The 17,630-nt window shown below is 41.5% G+C and overlaps 1 protein-coding gene across 2 annotated transcripts; it reads left to right on the forward strand.

Annotated features, from left to right (window-relative positions):
• The first annotated feature begins 27 nt into the window (after window positions 1–27).
• On the forward strand, window positions 28–16,837 carry LOC110492043 (cation channel sperm-associated protein 2). 2 transcript variants are annotated; one of them, XM_036951017.2, is made up of 12 exons: window positions 28–545; window positions 826–999; window positions 1,314–1,382; window positions 3,346–3,518; window positions 6,598–6,759; window positions 11,745–11,869; window positions 12,183–12,361; window positions 12,672–12,771; window positions 13,014–13,040; window positions 13,195–13,280; window positions 15,162–15,320; window positions 16,733–16,837. In XM_036951017.2, the coding sequence occupies exons 1-12, from the start codon at window positions 347–349 to the stop codon at window positions 16,762–16,764; spliced, it is 1,485 nt and encodes a 494-aa protein (XP_036806912.1). In that variant the 5' UTR covers window positions 28–346; the 3' UTR covers window positions 16,765–16,837. The 2 variants fall into 2 exon arrangements, with proteins under 2 accessions (XP_036806912.1, XP_090058879.1); XM_090202753.1 differs by lacking the exon at window positions 16,733–16,837 and having other exon boundaries at window positions 15,162–15,531.
• Window positions 16,838–17,630: the final 793 nt, after the last annotated feature.

The following is a 17,630-nucleotide window of genomic DNA, read 5'->3' on the forward strand; positions in this document are numbered from 1 at the left end:
GGGGTGGTCGTTTGACTGCGGATCCGTAGCGGATACAGGCAATGAGGCAGTGATCGCTGAGATCCTGGTTGAAGACAGCAGAGGTGTATTTGGAGGGCCAGTTGGTCAGGATGACGTCTATGAGGGTGCCCTTGTTTACAGATTTAGGGTTGTACCTGGTGGGTTCCTTGATGATTTGTGTGAGATTGAGGGCATCTAGCTTAGATTGTAGGACTGCCGGGGTGTGAAGCATATCTGTTTCATGTTGTAAATTTATGGCTATTCAAATTGTCATATGAATGGCATTCTTTAAAAACTTTAGTGTAAATTCAGGGTCTAATCACTGACAACAATTGCCGTAATTTGCATGGTCATTTTCCAGGAGCCCCCCTCCATGGATCTTCCCTCCTACAACAGCCACAATGAGATGGGCAAGTCAACCAATGAGAAGTTCCTTCCCAGAGCAGAGGTGGTCAGGTCCAAACTCATCCAGAGCTTCTACCTGCTGGACCAGTTACAGGAGGAGCAGAGAGGAAGCCCCAAATACTGCACCAATGATGTTTTAGGTAGCCCACAGTAATGACATAGCTTCCTATTTGGTCTGAATGAAACCGGCCTGAGTTGTTTTGAGAATTGAGGTGTTTGTCTGTGAAGAGATTTGTAGAAGTATGTTTACTTCAGATGATTACACACTTTGGTCCTGCTTGGCCTACACTTTACAATACAGGAATACTGTTACTCCATCGTGTGTATTTGTTTTTAAGAAGGCATTGGTAAATAACAAGGATGCTTATCTCGTCCGTCTGTCTGTCTGTCTGTCTGTCTGTGTGTGTGTGTGTTTGACAGAAGAGGAGAACTACACCAGTCTGATGGGGAAGGACACACACCAGCTGGTGCGTTTCGAGATCTCCCCCCAGAGGGGCAGCACCATCACCATGGACCTCCGTCGCCAGGGACGACTGGAGAACCTCCATGCCAACTATCCGCCCTTGAACATGTTTGCCCACTGGATTCTAGAGAGTATCCTTGCACCCAGTCCTGAATGGAAAACCAAAGCCTTGGGTTTTAGTTGTACCTGTAACTGCAATGACGTAAAGTGCGTAACCATATAGATGCAAGCCATTTCAAAACAAACCCTAAACAAACTACCTATATATATAGGGGGGGGGGGGGGGGGGACTCATGTATGTCTTTTTTGTTGTTTGGGCTCAAGAGTTTTTCAATGTTTTTCATGATTATTCATAGGAACATTACAAGTGTACAAGTGTTGTCTCAGGAAATAGCTTTGTACATATTCCTTTCAAGTGTACTGTTTACTTGACAGAATTCTCCAGGTAAAATATTTATGAATATCATTGTCATCCTCATCATTCTGAACACCATTGTCTTGGAGATACAAGCAGGTAAAAAATATCAAAGTCTCTCATCATATCAAGTCAATGTCAAATAAATCATTAACACTTGTAATGCATTTCATCCCCATATTTCCACAGCCGGGGTCTATGAGCATTGACTGGAATTTTCAATATGACATAAGATGTTTCACTACATAGATAGAATGCCTACTATATTGCGAAGTGCACGGTCCGGTTCTGTTAGTGCTCCAGTCCCCCCTGTCATAGTTAGCAACAGAGGACATGGAAAGCATGTTATTTCCCGTAGAAATGGTTATGTGGTCAATGTCAGTAACCTAATTTATGTTCCTCTAACTCCCCTGTCTAACCACTGTCATTCCAGCGATAACTCTGTCAGCAGAGAGCCGTTAGCTCGACCAGTGCTATCAGTTCCTATGTGAATTCAACAAATGGATACTCCCCTCGGTTTTCAAATCAATTAGAGGGCTTGGGCTGTTGCACATTATAACGTCACGTCAAAGATGGACCTTCTTGATTTCTGGGTGCATGACACATACCCTGATATTCTGTTTCTCACAAAGACCTGGCTCAGGGGTTCGATTATGAATAAGGACATTGGAATTGGGGATTACAACATCTTCAGGTGTGATATCCTGAAAAAAAAGAGTGAGGGGTGGCTATACATGTGAAATCAATGCATGTTCTCTAAGTGTCACTATCCACAAAAAAAGTGTGAGTGTTTGCTTATAGATGTGGCTTTATGCCAAAATACTAACTTGTTTGTAGCAGGGATTTAATGCCCTCCTGCTGCATTGGCGAATGCTGTTGGTACTATTTCTGAGTATTTATAACATTTTATGTAATCTAAATTAGTTATGTTAGAAGATTTGAACCTGGATTGGCTTAACATGGCCTCTGATCCTTTGAAGAATATTTGTCTGGGCTATAACCTGACTCAACTAATCTCCCCAAACCTACAGTGATTCATGTAAGAAACCCAGCAAAGTCCTCGCTGATGAACCTAATTTTGACAAATAGCTCCCACAAGCACTTATCAAGTAATGTTTTGCTAATGACATCAGTGATCATTGCACGTATTAGAGATACGAAACACAACACTTTGATCTTGATATAATTATGAAGATGAATTTTAAAAAGTTAACTCCCCAAGTATCTCTTCAAGATACTACTGTATGTTTTGCTCCAAGCTTTCCTCTATCGGCTGCATGCCTGACCCTAAACTTGCTCTATAACTTTTTTCATCGATTTTTATACTGTGTCTCTGGCAGACAAACTGACTCGGTAGCTGATTGGCAGTGTTTCAGGCAATTGAGAAATAGATACACTTCCTTAATTAAGAAAGCTAAATCAAGCTACTTTCTATCTTAGACTCTGCTGGTGAGCTGTAAAATTTGGGGGAAACAGTTAATGCACTGAAACGTGGAACTTCCTCTCCTTCCCTGCCTAAGCAAATCGTGTCAGACTGGCATCATTACTGAGAAAAATGAGTTAAGCTATGCTTTTAATCATCATTTTATCTCTGCAGGTTTTTTATTTTAAAGAAAAGGTGGTTTAACTGACCCTGGTCAGTTAGTCGACTGCTCTTCCCTCTCCCAAACTCCAGTTGGCGCAATGAAAGATCAGTCAACTTCTAGTGAATCTTTGTTCTAATTTCAACAACTTTCTACTGAGATGTGCTTGATGTGTAAAAAAATGTTTTTTTTAAAAAATCCACTGGAGCTGATTTGCTTAATCCTGTCTTGCTGCATCTTTCTGCTACCCTGATTGTGGAATCATTGAAATATTTTGTTATCTTGGGTGCTATTCCTAGGGTTTGGAAGGCTGCCCATGCGCAAAACAAAATGTAATCAACACTCATCTTATATCTTTCTTAGCTTCAAAATGTATTCTAAGGTTTGCAGATGATTCATCTTTGCTTTAGCCAACTCATTGACGGTTGTTGGCAGGACAACAAGCAGACCTGGCAACTTGACTATTCTTTCTGCCCAAGAGGTGTTTGACAACATGGACCCCAAGCTGGAGATTGTGAAACTGGTTCTGGAAATGTTGGACTGGAGCATCCTGGCCATCTTCTTCCTGGAGATCTTATTGAAGTGGTTGGACAACTTCTGGAATTTCTGGAAAAGCACCTGGAACATCTTTGATTTTGCTGTCACCATGCTGGTAAGAGCCAAACCAGCAAATAATTGAATAATGACTTGTCTCCATGTGAATGTACTGTAGATGTGATGTAGATAGATGCACATAAATAAATGCATACCTATATATAGAGGCCTATGCATTATGTAGATATACACATACAGTGCCTTCAGAAAGAATTCAAACCCCTTGACATTTTCCACATTTTGTTGTGTTACAGCCTGAATTTAAAATAGATTAAATTGAGATTTTGTGCCTACGCACAATACCCCATCATGTCAAAGTGGAATTATGTTTGTAGACATTTTTACAAATGCATAAACAATGAAAGGCTGAAATGTCTTGGGTCAATAAGTATTAAAATCCCTTTGCCTTGCAAGCCTAAATAAGTAAAGGAGTAAAAATGTGCTTAACAAGTCACATACTCAATCAATCAAATGTATTTATTAATCCCTTTTTACATCAGCCAATGTTAATAAGTGCTATACAGATACACAGCCTAAAACCCCAAACAGCAAGCAATGCAGATGTAGAAGCACAGTGGCTTGGAAAAACTCCCTAGAAAGGCAGGAACCTAGGAAGAAACCTAGAGAGGAACCATGCTCTGAGGGGTGGCCAGTCCTCTTATGGCTGTGCCGGGTGGAGATAACAGTACATGACCAAGATGTTCAAACATTCATAGATGACCAGCATTGCTCACAGTGGTTGTAGAGGGTGCAACAGGTCAGCATCTCATGAGTAAATACCAGTTGGCTTTTCATAGCTGATCATTCAGAGTTAGAGAGAGCAGGTGTACTAGAGAGAAAGTCGAAAACAGCAGGTCCGGAACAAGGTAGCATATCCGGTGAACAGGTCAGGGTTCCATAGCCGCAGGCAGAATAGTTGAGACTGAGGCAGCAGCACGACCGAGTGGACTGGGGACAGAAAAGAGTCATCAGGCCAGGTAGTCCTGAGGCATGGTCCTAGGGCTCAGGTCCTCAGAGAGAAGAGAAAGAGAGAGAGAGAATTAGAGAGAGCATACTTAAATTCACACATGACACCGGATAAGACAGGAGAAATACTCCAGATATAACAGACTGACCCTAGCCCCCCGACACAAACTATTGCAGCATAATTACTGGAGGCTGAGACAGGAGGGGTCAGGAGACACTGTGGCCCCGTCCAACGATATCCCTGGACAGGGCCAACCAGGCAGGATATAATCCCACCCACTTTGCCAAACCACAGCCCCCACACCACTAGAGGAATATCTTCAAACCACCAACTTACTACCCTGAGACAATACCAAGTATAGCCCACGAAGATCTCCCTCACGACACGACCCCGAGGGGGGGGTAACCCAGACAGGAAGATCACGTCAGAGACTCAACCCACTCAAGTGACGCACTCCTCATAGGGACGGAATTGCACCAGTAAGCCAGTGACAGCAAGGGTGGTTCTTCGCTCCAGTGCCTTTCCGTTCACCTTCACACCCCTGGGCCAGACTACACTCAATCATAGGACCTACTGAAGAGATGAGTTTTCAATAAAGACTTAAAGGTCGAGACAGAGTCTGCCTGGCCTGCACCCTATCCTGCTGCCTGGCCTGCACCCTATCCTGCTGCCTGGCCTGCACCCTATCCTGCTGCCTGGCCTGCACCCTATCCTGCTGCCTGGCCTGCACCCTATCTCATTGTGGAGCTAGAGGAGTTAGAAACCATACTAAGTTGCATGGACTCACTGTGTGTAATAGTGTTTAACATGATGTTGGAATGAACACCTCATCTCTGTACCCCACACATATAACGTAATGTCCCTCAGTCGAGCAGTGAATTCTAAACACAGATTCAACCACAAACATCAGGAAGGTTTTCCAATGACGAATCAAAGATCAGGGAGGTTTTCCATTGACAAATCAAAGATCAGGAAGGTTTTAAATGCTTCACAAAGAAGGGGACCTATTGGTTAAAATAAAGAAAGCAGACGTTGCATATCGTTTTGAGCATGTTGAAGTTATTGTTTATCAATACACCCAGTAAGTACAAAGCTACAGGCGTCCTTCCTAACTCAGTTGACAGAGATGAAGGAAACCGCTCTGGGATTTCACCATGAGACCAATGGTGACTTTAAAACAGTAACAGAGTTTAATGACTGTGATAGTAGAAAACTGAGGATGGATGAACAACATTGTGGTTAATCCACAATACTAACCTAATTGACAGAGTGAAAAGAAGGAAGCCTGTACAGAATACAAATATTCAGAAACACCCTTTTGCAACAAGGCACTAAAGTAATACTGCAAAAATTGTGGCAAAGTAATTAACTTTTTGTCCTGAATACAAAGCATTATGTTTGGGGCAAATCCAATATAACACATTACTGTGGACCACTCTCCATATTTTCAAGCATAGTGGTGGCTGAATCATGTTATGGGTACGCTTGTAATCGTTAAGTGGGGAGTGGGGAGTGGGGACTGGGGAGTTTTTCAGAATAAAAAATAAAGCTGAATGGAGCTAAGCACAGGCAAAATCCTAGAGGAACACCTGGTTCAGTCTGCTTTCCACCAGACACGGGGAGATTAATTAATTTTTCAACAAGACAATAACCTAAAACACAAGGCCAAATCTACACTGGAGTTGCAGTGAAAGTTCCTGCGTGGCCAAGTTTCAGTTTTGACTTAAAATTGTCTTGAAAATCTATGGCAAGACTTGAAAATGGCTGTCTAGCAATGATCAACAACCAACTTGATTTAGCTTATATAATTTTATATTGTACAATCCAGGCTAGCAAAGCTCTTAGAGACTTACCCAGAAAGACTAATTGCTGCTAAAGGCGATTCTATGTATTGACTCAGGGGTGTGGATACTTATGTAAATGATACATTTCTGTATTTCATTCTAGATAAATGTGCAACAATTTCTAAAAACGTGTTTTCACTTTGTCATGATGGGGTATTTTGTGTAGATAGGTGAGAGAAAAAAAATTAGATACTTAATCAATTTTGAATTCAGGCTTTAACACAACAAATGGAATCCGTGAATGGATGTGAATACTTTCTGAAGGCACTGTACATACACGTCCAAATCCCAGTTACAGTACTCAGGTTACCTCTCTCCTCCCCCAGTCTGTTATACCAGAGATCGTGAAGGTCTTCAAAGGGGTGGACACTGACGACCTGGAGATTGTGGCACTCCTAAAGAAGTTCCGTATCCTCCGCTCCCTGAAAATTATCTCCAAATTCAGGCAGATCCGCCTTATCGTGTTGGCCATCTCCAAAGCGTTCAAGGTAGGGAACCAACCATAGAAATACAGTATAATTGTTTATTCTATGTCTATGGATCCAACAGTTTTACACTCCCACTGCATTGGTGTCAGCATTTATTGTGCAGTTAGAGACTGAGTGATACAGACTTTGGGAGTAGGACAAACATGAATGACACAACTAATAAAAACATTAAAAGGTAGGCCTAATGATAAAACATGCATTTGCTGTAAGTATATACTGCACCTGTACATAGCCCACCTATAATTTAGCCCTATCAACTACCTCTTTCCCAACTGTATTTAATTTATTTATTTATTTTGCTCCTTTGCACCCCATTATTTTTATTTCTACTTTGCACATTCTTCCATTGCAAAACTACCATTCCAGTGTTTTACTTGCTATATTGTATTTACCTTGCCACCAAGGCCTTTTTTTGCCTTTACCTCCCTTCTCACCTCATTTGCTCACATTGTATATAGACTTGTTTATACTTTATTATTGACTGTATGTTTGTTTTACTCCATGTGTAACTCTGTGTTGTTGTATCTGTCGAACTGCTTTGCTTTATCTTGGCCAGGTCGCAATTATAAATGAGAACTTGTTCTCAACTTGCCTACCTGGTTAAATAAAGGTAAAATAAAAAAATAAAAAAATAAATATCACATAGCAGCAATTAGCCTAATATGTTTATTTTACTTGTATTATTTAGGCCCTAAATCATAATCGTATTGCAGGGCATCTCTCCTTTCTGACATGACTGGTTTATTTCCTCTACACAACAAATGAAGCTAACATTAATTCCATCTCTCAATCAATAGCCTGAGTATGCTCGAAAGTAATTAGTAGCCTACTTAAAATAATTGTGTGATAAGAGAGCGACATCATGGCCTGTAATCTCAGAGTTTATCCCAAGGCTGGATATTATACCAAGGCTGTATAATTTATTTTGAAATGGTTCAAAATGGCAATCACACTTCCAGAATGCGACGCCAGTATTTGGCACTCGCTATAGATGGCATGCATTTTTGGTTTGAAAAAAGTCACTGCAAAGGATTTAAACACTCTGCTCATGGCCCAGTTCCAGCATGTCCAAATTGTACAGCAAATGAGAGATTTTTTTGTCAACACAAAAGGTGAATGGATGACGTTTTTCAGGTGGGTATGTGTCTGATTTATCAATGAAAACATGCGTATATGTGGTGTGTGACAGTTTGATGAATCCCAATAATTTGTTGTGCACTTAAATCCTAGAATCTCCACGTACGCCAGATTTAGTGAGACATTTACACCGGTTTGTAAATGAGGCCCCAGCCAGGTAACATGGTCAACTTCTAGCCATACTATTATCACATATGACTGCCAAGCACTTCTGGATATCAGATTGACAGTTACTAACCTCGATTTCAACTTCAAATACGACTTCAACTCAGACTCAGCTGTTCCACTGCTCATACTGGACCATATTTCTTTGTTCCATGGGCTACCAAAACGCCGCGGGCGTAAACGTGGGAGACGAGGTGGAGTCCTGGTGAAATTGAGGCAAAGAGAAAACTGAAAGGCGTTCCGGTCTGTTCTATTGGCAAATTTCTAGGCACTCGAGAATATGATGGATGAGCTTCGTTCCAGAGTCTCCTATTATAGAGACTTGAAGAAGCTGCAATATTATATGTCTTACTGAAATATCACATTTACATAAGTATTCAGACCCTTTATTCAGTACTTCGTTTAAGCACCTTTTGGCAGTGATTACAATCTTCTTGGGTATGACGCTACAAGTGTGGCACTGTATTTGGGGAGTTTCTCCCATTCTTCTCTGCAGATCCTCTCAAGCTCTGTCAGGTTGGATGGGGAGCGTCACTGCTCAGCTATTTACAGGGATGTTCGATCTGGTTCAAGTCCGGGCTCTGGCTGGGACACTCAATGCCTTTCAGAGAATTGTCCCTAAAGCCACTCCTGCGTTGTCTTGGCTGTGTGCTTAGGGTCGTTGTCCTGTTGGAAGGTGAACCTTCGCCCCAGTCTGAGGTCCTGAGTGCTCTGGAGCAGGTTTTCATCAAGGATATCTCTGTACTTTGCTCCATTCAACTTTCCCTCGATCCTGACTAGTCTCCCAGTCCCTGCCACTAAAAAACATCCCCCACCGTAGGGATGGTACCAGGTTTCCTCCAGACGTGACGCTTGGCATTCAGGACAAAGAGTTCAATCTTGGTTTCATCAGACTTGACAGTTCTTCAAATACCTTTTGGAAAACTCCAAGCGGGCTGTCATGTACCTTTTACTGAGGAGTGGCTTCTGTCTGGCCACTCTACCATAAATGCCTCATTGGTGGAATGCTGCAGAGATGGTTGTCCTTCTGAAAGGTTCTCCCATCTCCACAGATGAACTCGGGTTCTGTGGGTTGGGTTCTTGGTCACCTCCCTGACCAAGGCCGTTCTCCCCCGATTGCTCAGTTTGACCAGCCGGCCAGCTCTAGGAAGAGTCTTGGTGGTTCCAAACTTCTTTCATTGAAGAATGATGCAGGCCACTGTGCCCTTGGGGATCTTCAATGCTGCAGAAATGTTTTGGTACCCGTCCCCAGAGATGTGCCTCGACACAATCCCATGTCTTGGAGCTCTACGTACAATTCCTTCGACCTCATGGCTTGGTTTTTGCTCTGACATGCAACTGTGGGACCTTATATGGACAGGTGGGTGCCTTTCCAAATTAATTGATGACAGGTGGACTCCAATCAAGTTGTAGAAACATCTTAAGGATGATCATCTTAAGGATGATCAATGGAAACAGGATGCACCTGAGCTCAATTAGCAAAGGGTCTAAAGGGTCTCATAGCAAAGGGTCTAAATACTAATTTTAAAAAGGTATCTGTTTTTTTATTTGTAATACATTTGCAAAAAAAAATCTAAAAAACAATTTTTGCTTTGTCTTTATGGGGTATTGTGTGTAGATTGATGAGCAATACAATTTCTGTAATACATTTTAGAATAAGGATGTAACATAACAAAATGTGGAAAAAGTCAAGGGGTTTGAATACTTTCTGAATGCACTGCACATACCATATACACACTCTATAACTAGTGCACTGAGAGTCGGGAAGCAAGTTCATGAAGTGAGTGTTTCAATAAATAAACGCAACTAAATACAATACAAAACAAGAAACACAATGCACCGACATGACACTGGAACAGAAACAATAACGCCTGGGGAAGGAACCAAGCGGAGTGACATATATAGGGAAGGTAATCAGGGAAGTGATGGAGTCCAGGTGAGTCTGATGACGCGCAGGTTCACGTAATGATGGTGACAGGTGTGCTCCATAACGAGCAGCCTGGTGACCTAAAGGCTGGAGAGGGAGCACACACTACACTGTCTCTCCCACACATTCACTACACACGGATACCGACACAACACAAACGCATACTCTTTATTTTACTCATATTATTATCTATCCGGATGCCTAGTCGCTGTACCCTGCCTTTATGTACATACACTATATATACAAAATGTGGACACCCCTTGAAATGAGTGAATTTGGCTATTTCATTCACACTCGTTGCTAACAGGAGTACAAAATCGAGCACACAACCATGCAATTTCCATAGACAATCATTGGCAGTAGAATGGCCTCACTGAAAAGCTCAGTGACTTTAAACGTGGCACCATCATAGGATGCCACCTTTCCAACAAGTCAGTTCGTCAAATTTCTTCCCTGCCAGAGCTGTCCCGGTCAACTGTAAGTGCTGTTATTGTGAAGTGGAAACGTCTAGGAGCAACAACGGCTCAGCAGCAAAGTGGTAGGCCACACAAGCTCACAGAACAGAACCCCCGAGTGCTGAAACGCGTAAAACTTGTCTGTCCTCGGTTGCAGCACTCACTACCAAGATCCAAACTGCTTCTGGAAGCAATGTCAGCACAAGAACTGTTCGTCGGAAGCTTCATGAAATGGGTTTCCATGGCCGAGTAGCTCAATGCCAAGTGTCGGCTGGAGTGGCATAAAGCTTGCCGCCATTGGACTCTGGAGCAGTGGAAATGCGTTCTGTGGAGTGATTAATCACGCTTCACCATCTGGCAGTCCGACAGACTGTGTTTGGCAGATGCTAGGAGAACGCTACCTGTCCCAATGCACAGTGCCAACTATACAGTTTGGTGGTGGTGGAGTAATAGTCTGGGGCTGTTTTTCATGGTTCGGGCCAGGCCCCTTAGTTCCACTGAAGGGAATCTTAACACTACAGTATACAATAACTTTCTAGACAATTCTGTACTCCCAACTTTGTGGCAACAGTTTGGGGAAGGCCCTTTCCTGTTTCAGCGTGACAATGCCCTGTATACGAAGCAAGGTCCATACAGAAATGGTTTGTCGAGATTGGTGGGGAAGAACTTCACTGGCCTGCACAGAGCCCTGACCTCAACCCCATCAAACACCTTTGGGAAGAATTAGAACACCGACTGTGAGCCAGGCCTAATCGCTCAACATCAGTGCCCGACCTCACTAATGCTCTTGTGGCTGAATGGAAGCAAGTCCCTGCAGCAATGTTCCAACATCTAGTGGAAAGCCTTCCCAGAATAGTGGAGGCTGTTATAGCAGCAAAGGGGGGACCAACTCCATATTAATGCCCGTGATTTTGGAATGAGATGTTTGACGAGCCGATGTCCACATACTTTTGGTCATGCAGTGTACTTACCTCAAATACATCATACTTCTGCACATTAATCTGGTACTGGTACTCCCTGTAAATACCGCCATTCTAGTGTATTTTAGTTTATTCCTCATGTTTGTTACTATTTTATTTTGTATTATTATTTTTAAAAGTTCGTAAGCAAGCATTTCACTGTAAAGTCTATACCAGTTGTATTCGGCGAATGTAATACATATGATTTGATTAGTCCTACCTGTATACATGTGTGGTCCTTTTGTGACCTCATGGAACATAGAAATGGTCCCACTGTTATGAAGAGCCTCTATTCTATTATATTCTACTGAAGGATGACAAAATATCTCTGTGTGTTTACAGGCTATGACCTTCATATTCTTACTGCTGCTGGTGTTTGCTTATATCTTCGCTGTGGTTGGAGTCATCCTGTTCGAGAGTTACACTCGCTCCAACATCGAGGGCCTGGTCTACAATATGAACTTTAAGTGTGTGACATTTGCTCTTACTATGAAAGCTTGGTTTCTTTGGAAGTATTTAACAGTAGTATTTCTCTCTTTCTCAGTTAAGATAATATAATATTAATGTGAACAGTGGTCATTGAGAAACATCACATTTTCCTAAATCTCACACATTTTAAGATGGCTTCAAGAATAGAATGCAAAGACTTGATATTACACTACAGATAAGGTTAAAGTCCAACCAGTCAGAATCCATTTCCGTTCAGGAACTAAACCTACTAAACCTGTTACATCTTTGAAGATTTTTGACACGTTTTCATGAACCTTCATCACCTCCCAGAGATATCTACAACTCCTTCATCACCCTCTTCATCCTCTTCACCATGGATCACTGGTACGCTCTGCTCGCCGACACCCGCAAAGTTCCAGAACTGGACAAAGCCATATGTGGCCTATACATCATCCTCTGGCTCCTCATAGGCTCCTTCGTATTCCGCAATATCTTTGTGGGTATTATGGGTAGGTACTTCCCCGTAATGCTTTGATAAAGCGCATCCATTTAGCTATTTCATTTTCTTTTTTCCGTATTCTCAGACTTGACTGTTTGTGGGTCTTTTATCTTTTATCTAGATATTTCACATTAAAATGGAAATTTAAAAAGTTCTCTAACTTTGAAGGCCAGCTGGATATAAAACGGTTTTATATCATACTGTTCCAATGTCCATGCTACTTGCATAAATACTACTGGGCATGCAGTCTAAGTGGTATGCTAATGTGATAGTGCTCAGATTTTTTTACCTAATTGTCTGCTTCCTTTTTGTCCGTCCAGTGAATAACTTCCAGGCCATCCGGAGTGACCTCTCTAAAGAGGTACAGCAGATTGAGATCCAGGCCAAAGCTGATCTCTTTAAAGCTGAGATCATAAACAGGTGAGTGTGGAGATGTTCTATTGGATTCTTCAGACCGGTGTGATTGGCTAATAGCGTTACAGTAAAGAAATGAAACCGTATTATCTTTTTCAAGATAGAAGTCTTTGATGTTCACCATTACTTTCTGGGCTAATATGTGAAACTAACCAATATATTATCTTTGTTTAGATAAAATATGTTGTCATTGAAATGTCTTTTGACAAATACCGTGAAACATGTATGTTTTTCTTTTCTTTTTGTAGGAGGATAAGTCATTCGAAATTTGCCGGGTAAGGCAGTTTCTTATAACCTTTAATGTACGTTCTCGTCCCTGTCGTAAAACGTATAAAACAATTTGATGTCAACACAATTTAATTAATTTCATTTAAATTCACAACTGAAAAAAGTTCAGGTTAGGTCTAATATATTCAAATATACATTTAGGCTGAGCAAAGTGGCAGAGGATGGTGAAGAGTCATTTTCCACTGAGGATCTACTACAGTTTACAAGATCTAATATTCCAGAAAAAGGTGGGTGTCACGGCTGTTGAAAGATGCGGACCAAGGTGCAGCGTACATATTACTTTATTAAAGAATGACGCCAACAAAAAAATAAACCATACAAAACAAACCGTGCCGCTAAAGGCAATAGTGCCCGCAAACAAAGACAACTTGCCACAAACACAGGTGGGGAAAAGGGCTACCTAAGTATGGTTCCCAATCAGAGACAACGACAGACAGCTGTCCCTGATTGAGAACCATACCCAGCCAAAACATAGAAATAGAAAATCATAGAAACACAAAACATAGAGTGCCCACCCCAACTCACACCCTGACCAAACCAAAATAGAGACATAAAAAGGATCTCTAAGGTCAGGGCGTGACAGTGGGTTCTTTTCAAACCTAACCACCATTGGGACACCGTAATAAACTCATCATACTTTGAATAGGGACCATTTCTTTGCGATCCTACAATGAGACAAAAGAGCAATTAATTTTGTCACAGAACAAAGAACATTCTAAGAACCCTACGTTTCTTAGAGCTGAGAGGTTAGAGGTTGTCCTATGGTTATTTTGCATACAACCTCCCCACAGTGTTTTGTGAATGGTGCAGGATAGTTGCTTGGCTTTGGAACATCTTCAGCACATTTAAGGAACTTGACAAAAAAAACTTTATTTCATTACTTTAACAGAACGATTCCTAAAAGTTAACACATGGTTACATTTAATTACATTTTGATAATATTTGAAGAACGTTCTCTAAATGGTTTGACATTGGGAATGTTCTCAAATTGTTCAGACAATGTTAAGAAACAACGGTCTTCTGTGAGAAATTCAGTACTTCAGCATACCGTTTCTTACAGGTTTCCTCGTGGTTTTATTTAAAGTCATGTTCATAAATTGTTCAGAGAACTTTAAGAAACAACTATCTTTTGTGGGAATTTCAGTACAGAACATTCTGCACAAGTTCCCATGTGGTTCTATTTAATGCAATATTTTGACAACATTCTGGGAACATTCTCAAAAACGGTGTAACTTAAGCAATTTTCTCAGAACTTTCCGAGAATGTATGGTTCTCTTTTATGTCCGTTCTTGGTAATATTCTGGGAATGTTGTAAAAAAAAATGGAATTCTAAATGTTACGAAAAACATTACCATCAATAAGCTCTAAATTCTGTTCTCAGAACATGAAGAAAACTTTCCAGAAAAAACACAGAAACTTAAGTAACTTTCAGAGAACGCTCTAAGAATGTTATTTACATATACATTACATTCTCAGCATCAACAAAACTCTCTAATCCTCCAGCTTGTTAAGTGTGTGCAAGATCACACCTACTGTGATTGTTGGCAAACTTTCACTTATAACTTAACAAAACTTTCATAACATTTAGAGAATGTTCTCAGAATGTTATTTAATTACCTTCAAATAAACTATAATTTCCATTCTCAGAGAGTTAATAAAACCTCCCAGAAACTCGAGTGAAATGTTCTCAGAATCTCCCTGCAACCAAAAAAATAAATGTTCCCATAACAGTCATCAGTTTTACCCGTCAGGAATCTTAGGGCTCTGTTCCTGGAAACCAATCTGAAACCAAAAACACATTCCCACAACTTCCAAGGAACCAAATTTGTGTCAAAATGTTGGTGATACCCAATAAATCATAGGGACTACATTTGGAGTGTGTGATTATATTTGGTACAGTACATCAATTCTGTTAAGAATAACAGTGAACATACCAACATACCCTGGACACTGAGATCTCATTACTATGATGCATCTGCCATCTGGGCCATCATAAAGGCACCAAACTTAAAACAAACTGAAACAGAGAGGGTATCCCTGGACTCGTTTTCATTTTTCTGTTTCATGCCCTAATGAACTGGTTTCCTCGTATTACCCCTCTCTGTTAGACTGGGAGTCGTACGTGGAGGAGAATATGAAGGTGATGCAGGAGCAAGAGGAGGACGAGAAGGTCACCTGGCCCCGGGATTCCCTTTTCAGGTACTTTGAGCTGCTGGAGGTTCTCCAGCACAACCTGGACGAGAGGAAGAGGCTGCAGAACTTAGCAGGTAAGGAATCACACGGAGGAGGAGCAGGAGGAGGAGTAGTAGTAGTAGTAGTAGTAGTCGTCGTCCCCTCCAGGACTGTATTTAGATGGCGAAGAGACTAAAAGGTTTTGCAAGGGGGAGGGGGCCCAATCAACCAAATCTCTCATAGGGCCCCCAAAAGGCTAGAGGTGGCAGTGCTGATGAAGGTGGATTGTGGTGGATTAATTTCTGATTTACCAAATAAGGAGAAAGAGACAAACTTCACACACCAGTCAGAGTTATACTTAAACTACATCTTTAATAATAATTAAGCTTTGCAATGGCATTTGACTTTCAACAATTCACTATTTCTAATGAACCGTTGAGAGTGACTACAGAAAATTACAAAGATCTTTTATAGCCAAGATACACCCCTCTCAACCTACATGACGGACCACAGATCTTAGGAACTCTTCACAAAGTGACTTTATAATTGACAAAGGAGTATCCCTTAGCCAGATAACATTCACTATAAATTATCGCTTAGTTTGGTCCATACGACAAGGTTCTAATCTCATTCCTGGTACTTCATAGTACAAAAACACCAACTCATCCAATGGCATATATCAATTGTCAACTCTAGATACTCCCATCTCTAGTAAACCCCCTCTTGACCCCACTCCTGGACAAGCTCACTGAGGGGAGTGAGCCTCTAGGTCATACACTATCCCAGGATAGATCAGAGAGGACATACAATGTTTCCAGACGCTGCCATACATCTGCCCCCAATGGGAAAAGGAGGGAGTGACTGGTGCACAGACATTGTTGAGACAAGTCATTGGTTCCCCATTAATCATGCCATCCCTTCACATGGTTTAAGAATAGGTAAAGACACATTCACATATGAAGACAATGTTCCATTCTGTCCTCTTCCCTTTCTGATATTCTGCATAGCACCAGGGACATGTGAAAGACAAGCCTGACCTCTCCCCTCTCTGGGCCCCAAGTGACTAAGACCCAGCTGAGGGAAAAGTGCAACTGCCAACACTATTGTCCAAAGGGATACATTCTAATGACAAGTATCTCACATGAGCATATTAGGCAAATAAAACATCTTAATTATCTATGTTACCCAACTAATTCTGATTCATCCGCCACAAGATGAGAAAGGGATAGGAAACCACTTGAGACTATGCACTTGGCAATAGTCTTGGTAGCCGAGACTAGTAGAAATTTGTCTGAACTATTGAAACAACAACAACACTTCTGAATAGGTTTCATGTGTTTTTGCCAGATGCCTTAATCATGTAATAAGTATGCCTCGCTTTAGAACCTCATTGTGAAGTACATAATAGACACAGTAGACCTACAGTATGTTTGAGTCAAAAATGTTCTCTCTCTCTGTCTGTCTCGCTCTGTCCCTCTCCCTACTCTCTCTGTCTCCTCTGACACAGTTCAGGCATTGCTAAACCTGCACGACTCATAGGACCCCACATCGACATCTATTCAGAAGAGCCACCATATTTTGAAGAAAATAAAACATGTTTTTTTTCTTCCCAGTATTGTCAGTGTCCATGTTCAATTAGTCATCTAGTTCACCCTTGAGAACTAAAGCTGATGTGGAAGGCAGAGAGAGCCAACGATAGCCTGGTTAAACCATACTGAATGCTGCGCACACCGCTGTTTTACTTCACCTCAGTTTGGATGCCAGGCTAAGGCAATGAGGTCAAATATATTTATTCCTAGTAGTAGTCAACTTGAATGGTCTCACAGTTCCACCCAATATGTAATAGGGGGCACTCTTACACAGTGTCACTGAGCCCCCTGGGAGGTCATGGACCGTGTCCACCACAGTTCTCCTTAAGATTATTCCCTGCCATCTTAGATTGACATGTGACATCCTAGACAGATCAAGGTTACATTGGTACTGTCCTATGCAATAGCTGGTGGACAATAACAATGGGGTTTTATTTAAATAAAAGAAGGCTACATTAAGTCCTCAGCGCAGAGGCTACTCTCAAAGTAGTCAAGAAATGGCTGCCAGACCTTAGAAAACTTTTGAGAGGAGCCACGGGTGGAATATTTTACCTTCTCAAGTTTGAGATGGGCCATAACATCACTAACCCAGTTTAAGATGGGCCATAACGTCCCTAACTCAGTGAGCATGCGATGGCGGGGTATCGGGTTTCCACTTAAAAAGGAATAAGTGGGCGGGCCAGACGGGACGAAAAGGCTATGGCCTCTGCTTGGGTAATGCAGAAAGTAATCCCTTCGTGAGCGCCTCAATAATAGGGACAAAAGGGAGTTGGGGCAATTTTCTTATTGCATATATTTGAGAAAGTCTCAAAGATA

Source organism: Oncorhynchus mykiss, chromosome 2 (assembly GCF_057628025.1).
Source record: "Oncorhynchus mykiss isolate SJ-2025 chromosome 2, ASM5762802v1, whole genome shotgun sequence".
Classification (NCBI taxonomy): Eukaryota; Metazoa; Chordata; class Actinopteri; order Salmoniformes; family Salmonidae; genus Oncorhynchus; species Oncorhynchus mykiss.